Source organism: Bidens hawaiensis, unplaced genomic scaffold, assembly GCF_021521415.1.
Source record: "Bidens hawaiensis isolate Kalapana, Puna unplaced genomic scaffold, B.hawaiensis_p1.1 tig00027194_1, whole genome shotgun sequence".
Lineage (NCBI taxonomy): Eukaryota > Viridiplantae > Streptophyta > Magnoliopsida > Asterales > Asteraceae > Bidens > Bidens hawaiensis.
Window position 1 is genome coordinate 59,923 of NW_027494394.1, and position 19,629 is coordinate 79,551.

General features: G+C 35.0%; 3 protein-coding genes across 3 annotated transcripts; all 3 read left to right on the forward strand.

Annotated features, from left to right (window-relative positions):
• Positions 1-323: 323 nt before the first annotated feature.
• LOC143574944 (putative polygalacturonase At3g15720) lies at positions 324-3,907 on the forward strand. The gene is made up of 3 exons (XM_077059434.1): positions 324-988; positions 2,053-2,384; positions 3,339-3,907. The coding sequence occupies exons 1-2, from the start codon at positions 363-365 to the stop codon at positions 2,261-2,263; spliced, it is 837 nt and encodes a 278-aa protein (XP_076915549.1). The 5' UTR covers positions 324-362; the 3' UTR covers positions 2,264-2,384; positions 3,339-3,907.
• Positions 2,379-3,826, forward strand: LOC143574953 (uncharacterized). Its single transcript, XM_077059443.1, has 3 exons — positions 2,379-2,384; positions 3,339-3,343; positions 3,385-3,826. Exons 1-3 carry the CDS (start codon positions 2,379-2,381, stop codon positions 3,824-3,826), a joined length of 453 nt encoding a protein of 150 aa, XP_076915558.1.
• Positions 3,908-11,588: 7,681 nt separating the features above from the next.
• On the forward strand, positions 11,589-18,866 carry LOC143574945 (serine/threonine-protein kinase Nek6-like). The gene is made up of 14 exons (XM_077059435.1): positions 11,589-12,305; positions 12,495-12,561; positions 13,188-13,253; positions 13,532-13,575; positions 13,808-13,853; positions 13,952-14,032; positions 15,280-15,322; positions 15,407-15,456; positions 15,791-15,875; positions 15,987-16,036; positions 16,570-16,643; positions 16,724-16,775; positions 16,857-17,377; positions 18,230-18,866. The coding sequence occupies exons 1-14, from the start codon at positions 12,178-12,180 to the stop codon at positions 18,618-18,620; spliced, it is 1,698 nt and encodes a 565-aa protein (XP_076915550.1). The 5' UTR covers positions 11,589-12,177; the 3' UTR covers positions 18,621-18,866.
• The last annotated feature ends 763 nt before the right edge of the window (positions 18,867-19,629 follow it).

Below are 19,629 nucleotides of genomic sequence, written 5' to 3' on the forward strand. Positions count from 1 at the left end.
CGTATCTAAATGTTGTTGGTTTGAAAATGAAACAGTGTAAGTTAGATTCGTCGGATATCAGTTCCAATCTGTTGTATATGACAATTTAAAAATGGACAATTTTTTTATATTTTTAGTTTGAGTGTTTAGTTAGGGAAATTTGTTATTTAAAAGGGCTATTTTAGTCATTAACCTTATTATTTACTTATTATTTTATTATTATTATTATAACCAATGACTCATCACTTTTTATATAATTTAAAAAGATTCTGTTATCAGGTATCATCATCATCATCATCATCATCAATATCTTTTAAAATCTTCAACTCATAAAACCCCAAACAATCCGCCGGCTACCACCGTACACCGGCGCCGGAAAAAAAATGCCGATAACTCTTAACCTCCATTCCTTCTTCATATTATCATCCACTTTAATCCTCATCATCTCCACACTAACAACTTCATCATTTCTCCAGCTTCCTTCAGTCAGTTACACCTCAAACCCTAACCCTAATAATAATAATAATAATAATAATACCATCTCCGTCACCGAATTCGGCGCCATCGGCGACGGCATCCACTACGAAACCGTACCAATCCAGACCGCCATCGACGCGTGCTGGTCCGCCGGCGGCGGCCGCGTGGTGTTCCCGCCGGGGAAGTACTTAACGGCGACGGTGTGGTTGAAGTCCGGCGTGGTGTTGGAGGTGCAGAAGGAGGCGACGGTGTACGGCGGGACGAGGCTGGAGGATTATCCGGAGGAGAGAGAGCGGTGGTACGTGGTGGTGGCGGAGGACGCGGAGGATGTGGGGATAACTGGTGGTGGTGAGATTAATGGACAAGGGTTGGAGTTTGTGGTGAGGTTTGATGACAGGAAGAATGTGATGGTGAGTTGGAATCAGACGGGCGCGTGTGAGGGCGATGAGTGTCGGCCGAGACTGGTTGGGTTTATTAATTGTAGGAATGTTAGGGTTTGGGATATTCGGTTGATTGAGCCGGCTTATTGGTGGTTAGTCTGTCTTCTTTCTAATTGTTAATATTTGCTATATCTGCACACACACATTTGAGATTTGAGTTTGAAATATGTATATTGACTGTGTCATTAATGCTGCTCAATAAACATAAGTAACACATCGTTGAAGTGTTATACGGGCCATTTGATTAGGAGAAACAATGTGGACCGTATGACAAGAAGTAAATATTGTCATACGGGCTGTATAGCGAGAACTAACTATGGTTACAGGGGCCATATGACATGAGGAAATCTGTCGTACGGGTCGTATGACAAACATCAGGAATTTGAATTTCCTTGTATGTCAGAAACCTCATACGGGCTCTTAGATTTGCCTTTTATATGACTCGTATAACCATTTTCTCCAAAGTCGTGCAGCCCGTATGACCATATTTTTCATGTCGTACAACCATTTTTCACTCAATCATACGGCTCGTATGACGAAGTTTCGCCTTTGCATACATCTCGTATGATGTGGCAGGTTCTAGTGTGCGCATTCAATTTGACATCATACGGCTAATATGAACATTTTTCACTCTACAATATCCGTTTTGACTTTTTTCCACCCTATCATAAGGCTCGTATGATGTGGCTGGTGTCTAGAGTCAATTTGACATCATACGGCTAATATGACCTTTTTCGCCCTTTTCATATAGCCCGTATGACTATTGTTTGCTATGTCAAACAGCCCCGTATGATGTGGCTGGCTCGGGTGTGCGGAGTCAATTTTACATTATACGGGCTGTATGACCATTATTTGCCCTATCATAAGGCGCATATGATGTAGTAGAATCTAGTTTACATAGTCGATTTGACTTCATACCAACCGTATGATGTGGCATTCTTTGGTGTGCAAAATTGATTGGACATCATATGGCCTGTATGATATGATAGACTGTCTATTATAGACCTATTGGTTACACTATTGGGAATTGGGATTGGTGTTTCTGTATATTACATTATTACCTTGTACAATTGGAATTGGTACTGCTAATCTGCTACTGATTTCGAATCAATCCTACAAATTTCATAAGTTGTAATTCATGATGTTATAATTGCAGCTTGCATTTGGTGCAATGTGATAACACCTACATTCATGATATGTCAATCTATGGAGATTTCAACACTCCAAACAACGACGGAATTGACATAGACGATTCAAACAATACTGTAATCACAAGATGCAACATCAACACCGGAGATGATGCCATCTGCCCCAAAACATACGATGGTCCTCTCTACAATCTCACTGCAACAGATTCTTGGATATGAACTAAATCCTCTGCTATCAAATTCGGTAGTGCAAGTTGGTTCGATTTCAAAGGGCTTCGTTTTGATAACATCACCATTGTAGACTCTCATCGTGGACTTGGATTCCAAATACGCGATGGAGGTATGACTATTACCACTATGTTATCTGATTATTGTGTTTTCATACAACACTTATTAGTTTTTAGTGTTAGCTTTATTGGTTAGTTAAAATTTTTTTTTTTTGAACTACCAACTAAGTAACGCCGGGTACTCCGTACGCGGCCCCCATTGGCTAAAGGTAGCCCGAGCCGGCCACTAGTCCGGACGGACGGAGCCCCTAGCGGTCCACCAATTGAGGGATTCCCCGGATAAAACCCGACCGCCACGCCCGCCAAATGACACGACAGCGGGAAGCCGGTAAAACCGGGTGACATCAGGACTCGAACCCTGACAAGCCAGGGTCATCCCTCATATCTCCCATATAAATTGGTGATAGTGAGGTTTGAACCCCCTACCTCTCACTTGTAAAGTGAGTGCTCTACCATTGAGCCACATCCAACTTATTATTGGTTAGTTAAATATGTTAGTTAATTATGGAAAAAAGAATATCAAAAATTTTAAAAAGTAATAAAACAGAAATATATCATAAAAAGTTGCTTTTCAAGAGTACCGCAGATCCATCTTTGTTGTAAGATTCAAAAGGTAATAAAAAATAGCTTTTTAAGAGTTCTGTAGATCCATCTTTGTTTTAATATTATATATATTGTAGACATGAGTGATAATGAGATTTAAGTAGGTTTAGCGGTTCAGTTTTTGAACCAATTTTTTCCCTTGTTCAAAATCATTAATTTATGTAAACTTTTTAAAACGGTAAACATGATTCATGATTATAATACATATGCATATCTACATATTCTAAATAAAAATATGTATAAATAGTAAAAGTTACCATACCTCAAATCGTATAGTTTGGACCTCAACCCGGGTTTGAACAGTTTGGTTAGTTTCAACTGTTTTTTATTATTTTTTGATCGTCTTGATCACACACACACCGTTTAATTATTTTCTAAGTTCATTATATGTTCTTGTTTTTCAGGAAATGTAAGCGATATAACATTTTCGAACATTAACATAACTACCAGATACTATGATCCATCATGGTGGGGTCGGGCCGAGCCGATCTACGTAACAACATGCCCACGAGACAACACTTCGAAAACAGGTTCAATCTCCAATCTACTTTTCGTTAACATCACTGCCACTTCAGAAAACGGGGTGTTTCTGTCCGGGTCAAAACATGGCAGACTTGTTAATCTGAAGTTCTTGAATGTGGACTTTAACTATAATCGATGGACCGATTATGATGATGGGTTCGTTGATTACAGACCGGGGTGTCAAGGCTTGGTTAACCATAGCTCGGCTGGGTTCATGATGGAACACATTGACGGGTTAGAGGTTGAAAATGTAAATATGAGATGGTTCGGGGACCGTGTGAGAAATTGGAATAATCCTTTGGATTTTAGGCCCTCAACTGTTGATAACATTTCTTTGGTTAATTTCCACTCCAATTCATACGGACAATAAACATGGTAAAATAATGGTATTTATTTCATGAAAATTTATATGCACTGCTTGTAAAGTTTCATACTTTCATGAGATTAAGAGAAAGTTTGGATTTTTTATAAACTTATCATTTACAGATTTGATTATGTTTATTGTTCTTCTTACTCACTGTTATGAGTAAACGGAACAGGCATTTCCGCTTAATCGGTGTATACGTTTACACAAGTAATCATTTAATTCACTGTTTAGCAAACTTACGCGTCATTTAAGCTAACAGCAATTGCAAATCAGCTGCTATACCACTTCTGTTAGCAAAGTTCAGCTCGTTAGATTATAAGAACTAAGAAGTTGGCCTTAAAAGATTAGATGTCTATTACCTGGGCTATAACATGTTAAAGGTTAGTGTTCGTTTAAACGAGCCAACAAACAAGCCACGAGCGAGCCAACCTTGGCTCCCTTTTAAACTAGACCGATTTGAAGTGGGCTTTTTTTGAGCAAGGTTCAAGCCACAAGACGTCATAATTCCAAGAGGCTTCTCTCTTTCTCCTCCACACTCTTTGTCCTAGCCGACAATCTCTCTCTGTGTTTGTGTTGCACCGTATCTCTGCTTCCTCTCCCACTCTTTGTCCTAGCCGATTATCTCTCCATGTGTGTTTGTTTTGTATTCCATCTCTACTTATATACACTTGTACATAGATGAGAGGTGTATATAAGTCTCATAATGTTGTATAACTAGCTAACGTGATCATTAGAAGGTGGTCTTGAGGCTACAGCATCGAGGGCCTTCTAATGGATTTGTTGCATTGCATGTTGCAACTCTGCTTCATATTCAAAAACGTTAGATTTGGTCCACATCATTTCATAATCCGACCCGTATAATCGTCGCTTTAACAGTTACAAAATAAACTGTTAAATAATGTATCAAATATTTACAAACCAATAGAAAAGTTAAACAAAGGCTTAAAAGAACCGGACTAAGCCCATCATGAGCCCATGTACTTGACAATTTTTATAACAGCTGGACTGGGCTCTTGAAAGTTGAAGCATGAGAAAAGCCCACATGGTAGTGGCCTACTGGTTCAGACTGAGCAAATGCCAATCAATTTGGTCCTACACAAAACACCTCTTTATATTGTAGGGCCGATTGAGTCGGTCGTGCTTCTTCATATACATATTTCTTGTGACATTATTTATTGGTATTCATAATTACTCGAGTCAATTTAATTTTAGCTGTTTACATAAGTATATGGACATTCTTTATTTGCTAATATAAAAAATCTAGTTGAGGTGATCATATAAATATGAAACAATAGAAATAAAAAAATAATAATCATGTTTTGATAATCTTTTTGTGTGTGAAACTATCTTCAATCAATTATTTATTACTATTACTAGTACTAGTATGAGAAATAGTTGACCAAAGTCATATGAAATCAATCATAACCATTTTTTTTTAACTGCAAATTTTTCATAATCATGTAACTTTTGGTCGTTTTTTATTGCTACTACTACTATTATTATTATTATTTAAAAACACACACACACACACACATATTTTCTAGCCTCAAATAAACACAAAACCTCTTTAATCTTAAATGAATGAGTAGTTAGCTAGCTATATACATCTAAAAAAAGGATCTCTCCAAACTACTATATTTGTCTATTTTCACCAATCCATATAATTAGACCCATAATCATGTTTGTCTTATGATTCTATTAAACAACCCCACCCCACCCCACCCCACCCCACCCCACCTTACTACACACACATTTCTTTCCCATCAAGTGAAAACTTGGGTTGTTCTTTTACCACTTTACCCATGCCACATTCCTTGTTTACCACTTCTTCAAACACTCCAATTTGGTGACATATTACATACTTTGTTGCAAGTTTTGTAGCGTATTTGTGGTACTTGCTAGAGAATATGAGTACAATTATGGATTGGATATTGGTATTATATTGCAAGAAATTATTTTGTGTCCTTTTGGTAATAACCATACCAAACAAAGGAATAAGTTAGGTATTTTGAGGTGTAAGACAAATATATCATGCCTTTTATTATCCACACGAGGGAAGGGACGGGAGGGTACAAACCTTATCTTTACACCAATATATGTGCACGTATTTTTGCATTTATGTACCATTTTTCTTAATATTTTACGCAAAAGTTGGTGTGTGACATTCAATAACCCTATTAAAATTTGCCTATCCTTTTTATATACATTTAATTGATTGTGTTAGTTGGTTGTAGTTTCATTAAACATAAAATTCTTGATGATCGGTAGTCTTTTAATTCAAATTTTGTTTTTTTTTTTGTGTGTTTGAATTGGTTCTTATATTATATTAAGTATTTTCATTTGAACATAAAATGCTTGCAAATAAAATTATTTTAATGAGATTTATTATTGACTTATTTCTTTATTTCTCTATTACTAATTACTAAATGGCTTCTAGCCTATTAGTTTTGGTGTGTGTATGACGGTGTTGTTCTTTATTTGATTTAGGGTTCAAGTTACATAATAGTAATAATTAGTAATAATGTGGATCTAAGAATGGACTATTGTGTGTGAGAGTTCAACCTTATTTTTTCTTTTTTTTCTCCTTTTTTAAAGAAAAAAGTTATGTAAAGGTTTAAGAAAACTACATTGTGTTCCGTTTAATAACTTATAATTTCATGATTTGCCGTTAAATAATAATAATAATAATAATAATAATAACAACTTCATGATTTAAATATTAGCTTTAATAATCTAATCTAATATATATATTTGGATAACGAAAATTATTTTATTGTTAACAATTATTGAATGAAATTTTTTCTTTTCTTATTTATTTATGTTTCATACACTATTGCATCGTCATATTATTTATCATCTCTTGTTTGACTCATTTTTCACCATAGTTATGAATGGGAAAAAATTTTAAAGTCACATACAAGACCTTAAATAACTTATTAGCACAAAAAATAATTCCTATAATAAGAATGATGATTAATCCTCGTTGATTTTTCTATTAAACTATGTAACTAATTGGTTTAACATCATTTTCCGGCTTTCAATGTCTAGGTGTTGATTACGAATATGAGTGATTTGAGATATAGCACGAGTATAAGATTTGTCAAAGGAAACCTAACTCATCAGACTAGTTGTTATGTGTTGTTTAATCATACGAGGGGACCGATAGCTAAGCTTAATTTACAACTCATATTATGAGCCTAGGGCATTTTGTCTTGAAGCAGCCAGTGATTTACAATCATCATCCCTCCTTAGGTTTAGATTAATGATGTTTAATTAGTGTTCACCATGAAATCGAACATTAGGTCAAATTAATGATAAGATATGAAAACAACGTATTTTTATATGGCATGACTAGTGTCGTCTATGATATTTCGGGTGCCCCATACGAGTACTAAAAAATACCCTTATATATGAAAAATACATATATTAAAAAATTGACGATAATTGTTATCGAACTTGTCTACTATGGGTTTATTGCTTAACCATACTTGAATTCTCAATTCTGAATTACCGTGCTACCCAAATTTGTTATTAGTTTGATTACTATTAGGGTCTAAAAATTGTATATTGTGTAGAGTAAACTTTACAGTTATAGAAAAAGGTTTGTATGGCTATATACATACAAGAATTGCTCATCGGCCATCTCTAAGTGTAACTATATATTTTACACATATACAAATAAAAAAGAATCAAAGTTTCGAGCCCCTTCTTGATTAGGGGGCTTCAACTATGAGTCTATGACCGAGCCCAGTTATTATTGATAGCAGACCCGCGCATAATTTTCTATCATAATAGGTATAATAGGTTAAGAATAATCAAATCAAGATTTATAGTTTGATAAGGTGGTTGGGAACCTAATAATTGATATTGTGTGGCTTAAAATTTAAAATTTCACAATGGGTCATGAAAAGTGATATGTATTTATGAGAGATTGTAACTTAAATGACAATTAGACCCCTTAATAATATATGAAAACTAACTCACCTGGACCATAGGATGGTTTTGGGGGTGGGGTCAAAACTAAAAAAGTTGATGTCAACAAGGTTGTAAAGCATTCAAACTTCCAAAAAGCAAAAACGAGTATCACTTGTTTGTTTATATGCAAATCATGCCTCAATTAACGACTTTTAGGCAACCAAGTTCAAATTTGTTGTCACATTTTCAACTTCACCTTAATGTTTCTCTACCTACTCATTTTGGTGTCACTAAAGTTTTTCTATATATGAAACGTTCAACCGTATTATTATCAATGCTATCAAATATTTTAGTGGACCATTGGACCATATATTGGTGCGAGGTTAGACCGGCAATTTTTTTCTTGGTATAAATTAAAGCAGGGTCGTCCCCGAGCTCGTGCAAAATATAATTATTTATTAAGCTCGTGCAAAATATAATTATTTTTAATAAATTTGAGATTAAATGAATTATGTAATTAAGTTTAAACATTAACAATACACTTTTTTAAATATATATAACTTAAAAACAATAAAATATTGGGCCTACCTGGGTGAGCGAGCCCATAGTTAAAGCTATAAAAATACTGAGAAGCCCACTTGAAGGTATCCCGAGTTGGATTGTTCACGAGTCGAGCTAGGGTGAGCTCGGCTCGGCTACACTATTTGAGTGAGTTCAAGTGTTGATTTGACTCGTCTAGCCTACTTGGACTGTTTTCAACTATTGCTTGATTAATGTGCTTTAAGTACTTTATTTGTATAGATGACATAACTATTAGTTTTACAAGCTTTGAATACGTAGACAAAAATAATAGTAATTTTGTTGTTACATATTTTAAACCCTCAAGTCCACAACCTATCAACCACATGATAAAGAGCTCTTGTCCAAGTATAACAAAACAGACAAATAAAATTTACTTATACAATTCATACGAGCCAACAAACAAGCGAACACGCAAGTTTTCCTTGCTTACAAATCAACTCTCCTTGGAACAAGTTTTTCTAGAGCGAGTTCCGAGTCATAGATCATTTAAGCAACCATAGTTGCAAAAGTCAAAGAAAGTCAAAGTTTCGAGAAATACCCTCTTAAGAATCAAATTAGTATCATGTGTATGTGTATATGCATATAATGTGTAAGATCAAAACTCTAAATAGTGGGAAAACAGATTGAGGTTGTATGGAAAGTGAGAAAGAAGCCACAATGTAAATAGTCCCGTGATAGGTTAATAGGTCTAAACACATGGGTCAAATGGGACGAGCTAGGTTCCAAAAATATCGGATATGATTGGAGTTTACCTTTACAATCAACATGTTAGATTCATTTGATGTACTTTTGAGTGAATCTAATTTACTATAAATCGTTTCGATTGTGATCAAACGTACCGTTTTTATAATTTTATATGTATGAAAAATAATGAAAACACATCAAGGGTCATTTAATTGACTAAACTGAAATTTTAATTTTGTTTCTAACATGTTTCAACTTTCTCAAAAAAATCAATACATAATTTATTCTAACCCGTAAAAAAACTCAATCAAAATATAAATTTAGTCTCCCACTCATATTTGTTATCACTACCCCTCATCAACACCACAAAATCCATCACCGCTAACTCGAACGTTGTCGGTTTTCATCCATCCAGATACCGCTCCACTAAAAATATATGCGACTATGAAAGCCTCTCTCTACAACCTGTTTTTATTTTTTGGCTGTATGAACTCATTTTCTAGCAAGAATATCTCAAATAGTATACTACTTTATAAAGATCTTAAATCTTTTAAATACTAAAATGATATTAATTAACAAATGAATTGATTGCATAATATTATAATCCAAGAAGTCAAGAACCAACAACCATGACCACCCCATCACCACCCACGTGTGCATAAACGGCTACAATGTATGCCAATGGCTACAAAATATTTTTATTATAGCTTTTATAATGGTATTAATCTACTAATATAGTAATCTTTCCCAATATAACTGATTTTTGTTATATTTTCTAAAACAAAAAGTATTAATAAATGAGATATGTAACTATGTATACGTGTATTAAAATAAAATACCAGAGAATTTCAGGTGTAGATGTTGACATCATAACCGTAGCCCATTCCCTAAATAAAATAAAATAAAATAAAGACAGAATTACAAATTTTGTCCTTTAAAAAAAGCCAAATTACGGTTCGTGTCCTTTTCTAAGTTTCCTTGCAGGCGGTGTACTTTAAACTTTTTTTTCCTACAAGTTATGTCCTTTACGCTAACTGGGTTAGAAAAACTCTGTTAAATCCCATCACGTGATAAGCATGTGAGTGTAGTTTTGTCTTTTTGCCTACCCTGCAACTTCTTCATCACAAGGGCAGAAACATCCCGCCGGAAAACTCGTCGGAGCTCCGGCATCCATTTCCGGCCACCAAACATCAACATCACTTCAAACCAACAATCCCATCATAACCACCTGTCACCGGAAAATCCAAGCCAGAATACCATATCCGACAACATCAAGATTGGAACCGAGTTTAACCCCACCGAAAAGTTGTACTCCGGTAACATCACCTGCCTTATACCAACAACACATCAAAGGTCATGGGGCATCTGCCACTACAGCCGCTGCTGCCATCTTCCACCACGAACCACTGCCGGAAAACCATTCTTTCTTCTCAATCACCACCACCCACCATATTTGTTACTGATTATCTCAACCCCAATTTCAAAATCCCAGCTCACCTTGAAATGGATTATCTCAACCCCATTCAGTTATCGCAAATCATACCCCCATTACTCTCGTCACTTTAATTTTATCAGAGGAAGGCAGTCACGACCAATCGAAACCCTAATAGAAGTCCATTCACGGTATTCCGGCCAAATAAAAAGCCTAATCGAAGTCCATTCTTCTTATTTTGGCCAAATCGGAACCCTATCGAAACCCATTCACTGTCTTTCGGTCAAATCGAAGATGGAGGAATGCAAAAGAGAAAGGAAGATGGTGAATGGACTGGTTATACGGCAGCGGAGATCGTCAGAGAGATGGTTTACGGCATGGTTTATGGCAGCGGAGATCGTCGGAGCGATGCTTTACGGCAGTGGATATCGTCGGAGGCGATGAAGCCGTGGCTATGAACGTCGGAGCGATGAATAGTGATGAGTGATTTTGGTTATGGGGTTTATTAAATGTGGATTAAGTAATATTATTTTAAAGGTGTAATGGAGGTTTGGGAAAGTTACTGTAATGAATTTTCAAGATCTGCAAAATGAAGGAGTTGCAGGTACAGGTTTAGTGAAACAGTACCTCTACATCATTCCCGGTGGCTAGGGTTAGAAGGATGAGGCTAATGAAGATGAAGAAGATGGATATGATAAGGTTTAGTGGTGGGTTTAGTATGGTACAGGTGAAAAGATGGATATGGTACAGGTGAAACAGAAGCTTAAGATCTGCAAAATGAAGAAGAAGAAGGAGTTGCAGGTACAGGTGAAAAGACAAAAATGCCCTCAAATGCGCCTCACGTGAGGGCATTTAACTGAGTTTTTCTAACCCAGTTAGCGTAAAGGACATAACGTGTAGAAAAAAAAAGTTTAAAGTACACCGCCTGCAAGGAAACTTAGAAAAGGACACGAACCGGTTTTTGGCTTTTTTTAAAGGACAAAATTTGTAATTCTGTCTAAAATAAATAATAAAAAATTCCTTTGGTATGAATGCTACACACCCTATTAATAAACCTGTATGGAATGCATTTATTTTCCATTTATTTTCCATTTATTTTTATTCCATAAACAAACCCATCTCTCTCTCTCTCTTGTTTGGTGAGTTAACTACCTCTTTCTTTGATCCCACAAAAAATAATATTGAAAAAAATATAAAATATATAAAAAAATAAAAAATACACCCCATTTGATTAATCATTATTATTTTATAAGTGTTGTGTTCATTTACTTAAGTTTGCATATCCTCATCTCTGTGTGTGTTTATGTGTAAAGACTATATGGTGAAGTCTTGAAGTTGCTTTTCTTGAGTCTTGTTTTTTCCACCTATTTTAAATATAAAACTACTCAAAAAATTCAACTTTTAATTGAGTGTTTGTGCTTCTTTCTACCTCACACCCATTTTCTTGAATCTTGATATCACCATTGTTTAAAAATTTCACACCTTTTTTATCCCAAATTCTTGTTTCTAGGGTTTCTTGAATGTTTTGAGACAACCCATTTGAATCTGTTGAAAACCCATTATTTTAAAGCCATAAAGTTATAATCTTTTTAGCAAATCAGGGAAGATTTTGGTGGTTTTAGGTGATTTGAGGTAAAACCCAGTTCATTTTGGTAATCTTTTAGTTAATTTGTTGATTTATTTGACATTTTAGGGATAAAGATTGAGTCTTTTTTGGTACTGTTTTTAGGGTTTGAAGAACATGCCTCAAATGGAAGCTGAAAATGGTGATGGCAAGTCAAAGATGGAAGAATATGAAATTATTGAGCAGATTGGTAGAGGGGCTTTTGGGGCTTCTTTTCTTGTTCTTCACAAAATTGAAAAAAAGAAGTATGTAATTTAATTTAATTTATTTTTATTTTTATCTGTGTGTTCTTGTGCTACTTGTTATTATTATTTTTTAAATTGTGACTTGTGTTTTTGATTTAATTCAAAATAAGAAAAGGATGTTTAGTTAATTAGCTGATTATTGTTATTATTATTTTTTTAAATTGTATAACATGTGTGGTTTTATTGAAGGTATGTCATGAAGAAGATTAGATTAAACAAGCAAACAGAGAAGTTTAAGAAGACTGCCCATCAAGAGGTATTTCTTTTGTAGTTTCTGAGAATTAATGACTTCGTCTGTTCTATAGTTGACTTTATTGAAGTCAAACATATTTTGTTTTAATGAAAAATATGTGATTCAAGTTAATACCCTTATGACATCAGAGGACACGGTGGATACATGAATCCTGTAGCAAAATATAAATGTCACCGACAACATCATGATGAATAAAAAATAATTTTATAGAGTTATCTAAATAAGAAATTGAATAATAGGAATTGAATTGATGTTTTCTTATTTAAATGATGTCATTGTGGTATGATTTTATTCTGTGCTAGATATACATTTGACTTTTATGGTCAAACAAGGAATTATCAGACTAAACTAAAAACTGGATCTTTGTTTTGATTTATTTGAAACAAGATGCTAAATTAGTAAATTATTATCACATGTGAGAACTATATTGTTTTTTTTTGTTTTTTCATTAAAGGAATTTTATGTTGATATGGAATTTGATTGGTGATGTTGGTATATAAATGTTAGGCTTGAAAAGAAATGAAACATGTTCTGAATTAATTTTAAAATGCCCCCAAAAAGGAAATTTTAATGGTTAAAACACATTTCATGCTTTGAACTAAAAAAACTTTTATATGTTATTATTGTAGATGGATTTGATATCCCGACTCAATCATCCATACGTTGTGGAGTACAGAGATGCTTGGGTAGATAAGGTAATGTGGTTTTATTTCTGTATTCTTCTTTTGGTTGAGCATAAAGAGTGTTTGGTTTTACTTAGAGCCTTTTATGTATGTATTTATTTTAATATCTTAGTTTTTAGTGTTAAAATTTTTACAAGTTAGTATATTATCTGTAGGCAATTTATTATTATTATTATTATTATTATTATTTTTTATAATTCCAAACGCCTCGAAGTGCCTCACATTTTTAAAACAAGATAGCATAAATGATGCAATATACAAATATAACTTATGTTTATTTTGTTTTATAGGCGGGTATATGCATAGTGACAGCTTATTGTGAAGGAGGAGACATGTAAGTATTTCTTTGTACTTTGAAATTGCAAACCTTTTGACTTTATACATAACTAAAGAAATTTTTTTTTTGAATAATTTTTGAAAATTTTAAACCCCTTAAACGAAAACAAACTAGTGGATATACGTCTAATGCCTATTATTAATAATTTTTTTGTTGAACTCTAGAATTTTTTTTGGTTAAACTCCTTGCAAAAAGAAGTTAAAATGATATTAATCTTTTGGTTTATTAGGGCTGAGCTTATACGTAAGGCTAGAGGAGCATATTTCCCGGAGGAGGTAATTATATAAAAACCTCAAATTTCTTGTTTATTTATTTATTTATGTATATTTGTCGGTTGAATAGAACTTATATATCTTTCTATATATCTTTGTAGAAACTCTGCAAATGGCTCACACAACTATTACTGGCATTGGATTATTTGCATACTAATCGTGTCCTTCATAGGGATTTAAAGGTAACCTTTTTTTCCCCTTTTCCAGTTAATATATATTGTACATTTGTACTTCATACCAAAATAAATGAAACATTTCATTTTATGGCAAAGTATTCTTTGGCTCTTTGCATGAATTATAGTTAAAAAAACTCAGGAAATTTGACCAACAATCAAACGCTTCTATTATATACGTCTCTTTTTGAATATTCCATTTGATATTGAATCCTCAAAGAAGGGCAGGTGGTCCCGCAGGTAACGAAGTTCAAGTATTTAAGGGCAGGTGGTCCCGCAGGTAACGAAGTTCAAGTATTTAGGATCATTTGTACAGAGCGATGGGGAATTAGACAGTGATGTGACCCACCGAGTTCAGGTAGGATGGTGTAGATGGAAAGCAGCCACATGTATATTGTGCGACAAGAGTTTCCCGACTAATCTGAAGGGAAAATTCTATAGGGTGGCAGTTAGACCTGCAATGCTATATGGAACAGATTGTTGGGCCATCAAGAAGGCACAAGTGCGGAAGATGGAGGTAGCAGAAATGAGAATGCTACGTTGGATGTGTGGGCACACAAGGCTAGACAGAATAAGAAACGTTGTGCTTCGCGAGAGATTAGGGGTGGCGAACATAGCAGACAAGATAAGAGAGTGGAGATTGAGATGGTTTGGACATGTAAAGAGAAGACAGACGACGAATCCTGTTAGATCCGTAGAAAACATTACTATAGAGGGGAGGAGGGGTAGAGGACGACCGAAATTGACTTGGGATGAGAGGATTAGGCATGATTTGATAGACCTAAACCTCTCCGAGGACATGGTTGAGGATAGGAATTCGTGGAGAAGTAGAATTAAAGTTAAGGATTTTTAGAGAGAATTGAATACCTTAGGGCTTAGACTTAACTTATTTAGGTCACATACCATAATGGTATTTCCCTTACATATTTTATTATTATTATTATTAGCTTTTATATTGCGGTTAAACTGTGACCTTATTATTAATATTATTATAATTAGTAGTAGTTTTTTATATAACTGTTAAACTTTGATTTCCTTTTTTTTGCTTCATACACATGTTCTTAGAGCCGAGGGTCTCTCTGGAAGCCACCTCTTTATTCCTTTGGATAGAGGTACGGTGTGCCTACATCCCACCCTCCCCAGACCCTACCTATAGCTCTGCTGTCGGTGGGATTTTACTGGGTATGATTGATTGATTGATTGATATATTGAATCCTCACATTCTCATACTTAGAAATTTTTTTGTTTAATTTCAGTGCTCCAACATATTCCTCACGAAAGAGAACGACATCCGTCTCGGTAAGCATGCAATATATTCTCATTAAATTTAAAATTCAATTGGTTTTATTTGGTATTTATTTTTTTAAACTTTTGTGTGAGCAGGTGACTTTGGACTCGCGAAACTACTCAACTCAGAAGACCTTGCTTCCTCGGTAATAAACTTGTTATCAACTTTTAATATCATTTTAATGCTTGTAAAATATATTTTTCTACATGCCATGCCACACTTCTAATTTATATATCATTTTAATTCATTAAAACCTTTATTATTTTGCTTTGACCCATTTACTTATGGGTCAAACTGATTGAAAGTCGCTACACGACTCTTTTTTTATTGATCACAACCCCCCGGACCGTTTTATATTCCAAATTGGATATAAAAATATGCGTGGGCCAATACAATCCGTCCCGGTCATTTTGACCCGAGACAAAAGTCAACAACTTTTTTTCAAATTATAATATTTTCTTTGGCTATTGAATCTATAGGTTGTCGGCACCCCGAACTACATGTGTCCCGAACTCCTCCTTGCAGATATTCCTTATGGCTATAAATCAGATATATGGTCCCTTGGTAAGCACACAATAATCCCAATCGCCTTAAAAGACTCAACCTTTATTTTGCTTTGTTATTTTTGACACTTAAGTTAATAACCATGTCTTTTTGCTCTTTCCATCATCTTAGGTTGTTGCATGTTCGAGATTTGTGCGCATCAACAACCATTTCGAGCTCCTGTAAGTTCCTTTTGGATCTAATGGTTGGGTAACCGGTTAAAACATGTGAGGTTGGGTTGACCCAAAACGCTATATGCTCATAATTTAAATTTGTAAAAAGATAGTGTTTCAAATGTGATTTCTAGTGAAAGGTGCAAAACTATCCTTTTTAAGACAGTTTCTAAATCAAAGTTACCTATTTGCCATTAATCGTGTGCTACGAAGATCCTTATTTTGACCTTTTGAAGGATATTTTCGGTATTTAGCGCCTTTGATTCCGTTAAAAGTGCAAACTTTTCCTTCTTTAGAAAGTTTTCAAGCCAAGTTTATTTATTTTTCTTTAATTGCATGCTTCCAAGATCCTTATTCAAGACCTTTTGAAGGGTGTTTTCGGTATTTGACATCTTTGATTCCGTGAAAAGTGCAAAATATTCCTTTTTTTAGAAAGTTTCCAAGTCAAAGTTACCTATGTGCCCTTGATCATATGCTTCCAAGATCCTTTATTCTGACCTTTTGAAGGGTATTTACGGAATTTAACGTCTTTAATCCTGCAGGATATGGCGGGACTCATCAACAAGATAAACAGATCCATCATTTCGCCTCTCCCCATCGTTTATTCTTCGACTTTGTAAGTATTTTTTCATCCCAGACTAGTTATATTTTGTTATTATTATGCATGACACGAACGTTTTCTCGTTAATGTTTCAGTAAACAGATTATAAAAACGTTGTTAAGGAAAAGTCCTGAACATAGACCGACTGTAAGTCAAAACATCATAATACAAGTTTTTTTTAATCATTTTTTGAATTTTATCTAATTTTATTATGTTTGAAACTAATAGGCTGCAGAACTTTTAAGACATCAACATTTACAACCGTACCTCCTCAAATGCCACAACCCGTCTAAGGTTTTTCTTCCTGTGAAACCCCCGAATAGCCCGAATAATAAAACCCCTAAAAGACATTCACCCAGGACACTAAATGATGCACATGTTATAAAGCAGAAAGTACAAGTAACAAAGCATCAAGAGAACGGTAATGGTGGCAGGCTGGTTAGAAGTTTACATAACCGAACATTCACGGTTTTGGAAGAAGCAACTGAGACCAAGCGGGTGGACCCCACGAGTTATTCTAACGATAGTGAGGACACAAGTTGTGAGACAACAACAATTGTTTGCAATGGAGACGGGCCCGAAAATTCAGATTCTTTAGCACAAAAACTCAGCACAAGGTCAAACTCGTTGAATCTTTCTAACGAAGAAGAAGAAGTGACAAGTCTTGAACTTTTTCTGAAACTCGAAAAGGATATTATTGGAAATGACAAAAATGATAATCTTGTGGACTGGTTTAGTGAGAAAGGTGAGTCTTTTGATGAAGAAACCATATCGAGTCAAAAAGTCAGCACAAAATCAAGCTCCTTGGATCTTTCTAATGATGAAAAAGAAGTGACAAGTCTTGAAATTTTTGTGAAACTCGAAAAGGATATTATTGGAAACGACAAAGATAATCATGTGGACGAGTTTAGCGAGAAAGGTGAAGAAAACATATCGGGTCAAAAAGTCAGCTCAAAATCGAGCTCGTTGGATCTCTCTAACGAAGAAAAGGAAATGAAAAGTCTTGAACTTTTTGTGGAACTCGAAAAGGGTATTATTGCAAACGACGAAAAGGATAATCTTGTGGACGGGTTTAGTGAGAAAGGCGAGTCTTTTGATGAAGAAAACATATCGGGTCAAAAAGTCAGCACAAAGTCTTCTAACGAAGAAAAAGAAGTGACAAGTGTTGAACCTTTTGTGGAACTCGAAAAAGGTATTATTGCAAAAGATGAAAAAGGTAATCTTGTCGATGGGCTTAGTGAGAAAGGCGGGTCTTTTGATGAAGAAAACATATCAAGTCAAAAAGTCAACACAAAGTCAAGCTCGTTGGATCTTTCTAACAAAGAAAAAGAAGTGAAAAGTGCTGAACTTTATGTGGAACTGGAAAAGGGTATTATTGGAAACGATGAAAAAGATAACCTTGTGGACGGGTTTAGTGAGAAAGGCGAGTCTTTTGATGAAGAAAACATAGCGGGTCAAAAAGTCATCACAAAGTCAAGCTCATTGGATCTTTCTAACGAAGAAAAGGAAGTGACAAGTCTTGAACTTTCTATGGAACTCGAAAAGGGTATAATTGGAAACGATGAAAAAGATAATTTTGCGGACGGGTTTAGTGAAAAAAGCGAATCTTTTGATGAAAAAAACATATCGGGTCAAATGGTCATTTGTGAGGTTGATACCGAGCAACCAAGAACCATTGAGCCCATACCAACCGAACCACCCATCAACCAAGAAACAGAGAAGGGTGCACCGGTTAACGAGCCTAGACCGACCGAACCATCCGTTAATAATGATATCAACTGCAAGACCGAATGGTTAAACCCGACTCAACAAAGAGCCGACGCTCTAGAAGCTTTACTTGAGCTATGCGCGCGGTTGTTAAAACAAGAGAAGCTTGAAGAGCTTGCTGCTGTATTGAAACCGTTTGGTGAAGAAACAGTTTCTTCACGAGAAACCGCGATTTGGTTAACGAAAAGCCTCATCGGTGCCCAGAAACTCGCAGAGGGTTCTTGATATCTTGAGTTTATAAGTTTTTGAATAGTTTTGTTAGTTGTGTGTATCTATGAGTGGTTTTGGGTTGGAATAAAAGAGAACTGGGTAAGTTTTTGTGTTTAAAAGATGGTTTGACTTTTGAGTAGTCAGTCCTTTGACTTTTGTGGGGGTTGACTAACCTGATGTAAATATATGACTACCCCCACATTTACAAAGGCCTTCAATTTACCTATGTTTTTATGGGTGTTTGATTGCTTGTGTGGATTTTTTTTTTCTTTTACGGGTGTTGTTTAAGGAACATGGTTCATCTTGTTTACAAATGTTAAGCTTATAATATAATATTATTAGCTTTGTTAAGTGGTGCCAGTCTCTATATATGATATCAAATGTGACACGGTCACATGGAACTATAAGATTGTTATGTATTAATATGACCTTATAATCAACAGAAAATAGGTAAGTGATTTCATTTATACCAATTATGACAATGAAAAAAACCTTACGAGAAAACGACTACTTTACAGAGAACATCTTTACAGAAAATGGCTTATTTGCCTACATGCATTATTACAAGGTTTGTAACCGAGCTTTAGCCGGCTTGGTTCTGGTTTGACCGGTTTCAATGTTTCAAAGTATAGGGTTATAAACCGACTTCAATCTTACGATTCAGGTTCGGTTCTAGTTCAAACTGAGGGTTCGATCCCTATCCCGTTTGTTGTGAGCCTCTATGTTGATTAGGGCCGTCCAAACCGCTCGTCGCTCGAACTCGCTCACCGCTCGCTCGGAAATTGCTCGGAAAATGCTCGCTCGATTGAAAACGAGCCGCTCTGCTCGGTTCGGTTTGTAAACGAGCCAAGCAACGAGCAAAGATCTGCTCGGTTTGGTTTGGCTCGAATATTTTTAGTTTATTTTATATATAATTATATATGAACAAATATATAAATATATCGACAAAACACATAAATATAAGCTTACAGTTGCTTACAGTTATTTTTACTCCTTTAATTTTTTTCATATTCCATCAATTTTA

Bases quoted from the DNA above. Each gene is read 5' to 3' on its own strand.
- LOC143574944 (XM_077059434.1), top strand. From the start codon at position 363: ATGCCGATAACTCTTAACCTCCATTCCTTCTTCATATTATCATCCACT. The intron at 989-2,052 runs GTTAGTCTGTCT...TTATAATTGCAG, and splicing joins ATTGAGCCGGCTTATTGGTG to CTTGCATTTGGTGCAATGTG.
- LOC143574945 (XM_077059435.1), top strand. From the start codon at position 12,178: ATGCCTCAAATGGAAGCTGAAAATGGTGATGGCAAGTCAAAGATGGAA. The intron at 13,254-13,531 runs GTAATGTGGTTT...TTTGTTTTATAG, and splicing joins GAGATGCTTGGGTAGATAAG to GCGGGTATATGCATAGTGAC. The intron at 15,323-15,406 runs GTAAGCATGCAA...TTGTGTGAGCAG, and splicing joins AGAGAACGACATCCGTCTCG to GTGACTTTGGACTCGCGAAA.